Source organism: Colobus angolensis, unplaced genomic scaffold (genome assembly GCF_000951035.1).
Source record: "Colobus angolensis palliatus isolate OR3802 unplaced genomic scaffold, Cang.pa_1.0 Scaffold97, whole genome shotgun sequence".
Classification (NCBI taxonomy): domain Eukaryota; kingdom Metazoa; phylum Chordata; class Mammalia; order Primates; family Cercopithecidae; genus Colobus; species Colobus angolensis.
Window position 1 is genome coordinate 7,146,039 of NW_012123709.1, and position 3,561 is coordinate 7,149,599.

The window sequence follows — 3,561 nt, forward strand, 5'->3', positions numbered from 1 at the left end:
ATGATATTTGAGGGCTGAAAGTGATCTTGAAAGGCCAATTAGTCTATTATTTCATGAAAGTGTATGAAAGTTGATTCAGGTGAGGATTATTGACTAGTGTTAAATTTGTTAAGTGAATGGTTGGGGAACTAGAAATTTACAGTGGATCAAATAACACTGCACAAGCAATTTCCTATATGAAGGAGGGAAGACGTATCTGTACAGTGGGTGAGTGGATCAGACTTCATTATCCAAACCCTGTGGCCCATCTTAGTTATTATATATAGTGCTTATGTTTGTTCAGCTATCTTATGTGATGTAACAAAGGGTTCAAAGCACCATCTGTGATGTATTTTAGCCAAAAATATTTAGCTTGACTCCATTGAGCACTTAAATTTTTAAGATTAGTTTATAGATAATATTGGAGATAAAGAAAAATCTATAAATAATACCATGAGGAAGCAGCCAGACCTGGCCTGGCCTTGTCAATAAGTCAGCGTCATAAAAATAGGGACTGTGCTAGATTCAAAGAGACTGAAGGAATAAACAATTAGATACAGTTCCTGGTCCTGGATTGGATACTGTCTTGGAAAAACCAGCTGTATAGGACATTTTTTGGGTTAGGGAAATTTGGAAATAGCCTGGGTATTACATGAAATGAAATTTATTAAATGGAGAGATGAAGAATATTTTTTAAAAATCTGGTGACCAAAAAGAAGTATATATAAATATACACATAGAAAAAGATCTGGAAGTTTGTGTACTAAGGGGTTAGTGGTACTCTGTGGTTGACAGAATTTGGGGTTTTTATTTATTTTAGTTTTGCTTGTCTTTTCCTCCTAATTTTCTCCAATACATATGTCCTGTTTCTGTGTTAATAAAAGCTTGTTATTTTTTTTAAGTCCAACCCGTCCTATACAGATGAGTTGTTTTAATATATTTTACTCATTTTTTTCTTGATAAGGATTTTGTAATGTTTGGGACACAAGATTCTATGTGCATCTCTCTCTCTTTTAAAAATTTAACATTCTATTATGAAAAAATTTAAATACATGCAAAAGTTGATAGAATAATAATATGATTTTCCATGTACCCATCATCCAGCTTCAGCAATTACCAATTAAGTATAGTGTATTTCATGTCTATCCACCATTCCTCTCCACGCACTATTTTGGAGCAAATCTCACATGTCCTACCTTTTCATGCATAAAGAGTTCAGTGTTTATATCTAAAAGTTAACAACACTAAAAAAATTACAATACCAGAATTATAACAAACAAACAATAAATTAGTGGTATTTCCTTAATGTAATCAAATATCCAGTCATTATTTACTTTTTCCCAGTTGTCTCATAGTTATTATTTCCTGTAGATTATTCAAACGAGTACAAATAAGTTCCCTACATTACAGCCGGTTATGCCTTAAGCTTATTTGGTTTATAGGTTTCTCCATCCTCTGCTACCATTTTTTTCTCCTGCAGTTTATTTATTGAGGAAACTGGGCTCCTTATCTTCTAGAATTGTTCACATTGTGTATCTTTCTGCATGCTGTCTTAACCTTTCAGTGCCCAAGACTGGAAACTGTTCTCTAGAATGCATCTGAGCAGGGTTGCCATTTAAAGCTTATAGAAATCGATACAACGTAGTCAGTTGTAATACAGGGAACTTTTGTATACGCGAGCACTTTCTATTGAATTAAGATTTTGTGCAATCTTTTTACTAGGAGCATTGTGTATGTGTGTGTGTGTCCACATGTATACAACTAGTTGCTCACGCAGACACTACCTGAAAAATGACACAGGCAAGTTGGAGAAATTGAGCCTGGAGAGTGCTAAGAGGACACCTGAGAGGACGCTCACAGAAGGCTATCAAGGGCAAAAGAAGTGGCCTTGACTTTGTCAGTAATTTGTCTCCCCTCAATATTTCAAAGTAGATTTGTGTCAATATATAACCCCAGAACATTCATTAATCCCCTATCTGGATGGTTCTGTTCGTAACATGTATTTATTCCAAACAAGTTGTTAATAAGAAGTACTAAAACAAATTTAGATGTGCAATGGTTTTCATTATTCTAGAGTATGGAATCACATGTGTAAATGTGGTACCACGTAAATTCATACTCCATTTCACAAGTCACTGTCCCTCACTATATGTAATAGTGTTTTCCTACGAGTGTGTTTAAGTTAAATAGTTTTAAATCATGTCATACTTTAATTGCTCTAAAAAGTTAAATCTTATAAACGTATTTATGGAATGCGTTTGTAAAATCCATAAATTGAAAGGGAGAGTTGATTTCCATCCTGAAGTCCTTTGAGTTTAAGATACTTACAGCCTTGATTATTTTAACTGGATGAAACTTAATTCCCTGTGGGATACACAGGGGTCGGTTTTAGAGATCAGCTACACAAATGTTTAGGCAGCTGCTTGCTGAATTTCCTTTTCAACGATTACTGAAAAGTTCACCCTGAAAGAACACTCTGGTATAGTGTGATTCTGTTAATATTTAATATCTTCAGACAGCTTGGTGTATTGCTTTTTATTGATATGCCCATGTACTTTTTTGTTTTATTTTACAGGAATTCTACTAAGGTCAGGATTTCCACTGCCTACTTATTGATTTGTCTCTAATGGTTGCAGGTTGAAGACGACAGCGATGCTGAGACCTATGGAGAAGAGAATGATGAACAGGGAAATTATTCTAAAAGAAAGATTGTCTCTAACTGGGATCGATATCAAGATATTGAAAAAGAGATCAATAATGAAAGTGGAGAGTCCCAGAGGGGAACAGATTTCAGTGTCCTCCTCAGCTCTGCAGGTATGAATTCCAGTTGCATGCATACTGCTTAGTGCTCTAAAACTTGCACAGACATTGTATTTATATTTTTAAATTCCACTTTTATAACTAGCAATTTATCCTTTGTTCTTTGGATTTTAAATTCAAGTAAAGGACAGTGTTTCTAATGGCTTGTAAGGGAAAAAAATGATGTTAAGTGGAAGTAAGGGTTTCCATGTACTGATATAGAATGACTAAAGTCTTTGCGATAGATAAAAGCCTTCCTATAAGTGGAAAAAGCTGAGCCATGCCGCTGTAAATTTGATAGTCTGAGAAAAATAAATGTTTTCTTTGATATTGGAGGAAACATTACTTGTATTTATAGGAAGCATGATAAAGTTTCTAGAATATACGTTCTCTTTTTTCTTCCTTTGTTTTAAGTAGCCGGGCATATGCATAGTAGTGGATATACACTTATTGGAGCCAGATGCACTGAGCACCAAGTTTTTGATTGTGCTTTTGGATAGTTTTCTCTGTCAGTACAGTGAAGACCCAGTCTGTCCGTGATCAGCTGTAATCTAAGATCTGTTGCACCTTCAGTGTGATGTGATGCTGGAGAGCAGTAACAGGGAATAATGGGGGAGTGCTGGGTGTACAGACGGCTGCAGGGTCCCTACTAAGGTGTGGCGTAAGAATTTAAAGAATAAGTGGAAGGGCCGGGCGCGGTGGCTCAAGCCTGTAATCCCAGCACTTTGGGAGGCCGAGACGGGCGGATCACGAGGTCAGGAGATCGAGACCATCCTGGCTAAC

General features: G+C 36.0%; 2 protein-coding genes across 4 annotated transcripts in view; one reads left to right on the top strand and one right to left on the bottom strand.

Moving 5' to 3' along the window:
• The window catches only part of CHRM5 (cholinergic receptor, muscarinic 5), a 112,964-nt gene that overhangs the window by 68,789 nt on the left and 40,614 nt on the right, over positions 1-3,561 (bottom strand). The window lies entirely within an intron of this gene.
• AVEN (apoptosis, caspase activation inhibitor) overlaps positions 1-3,561 on the top strand; it is a 169,684-nt gene that overhangs the window by 10,818 nt on the left and 155,305 nt on the right. Inside the window, exon 2 of the mRNA XM_011932726.1 lies at positions 2,616-2,793. Coding sequence (XP_011788116.1) covers positions 2,616-2,793 — 178 coding nt within the window. The remainder of the gene's footprint in view (positions 1-2,615; positions 2,794-3,561) is intronic.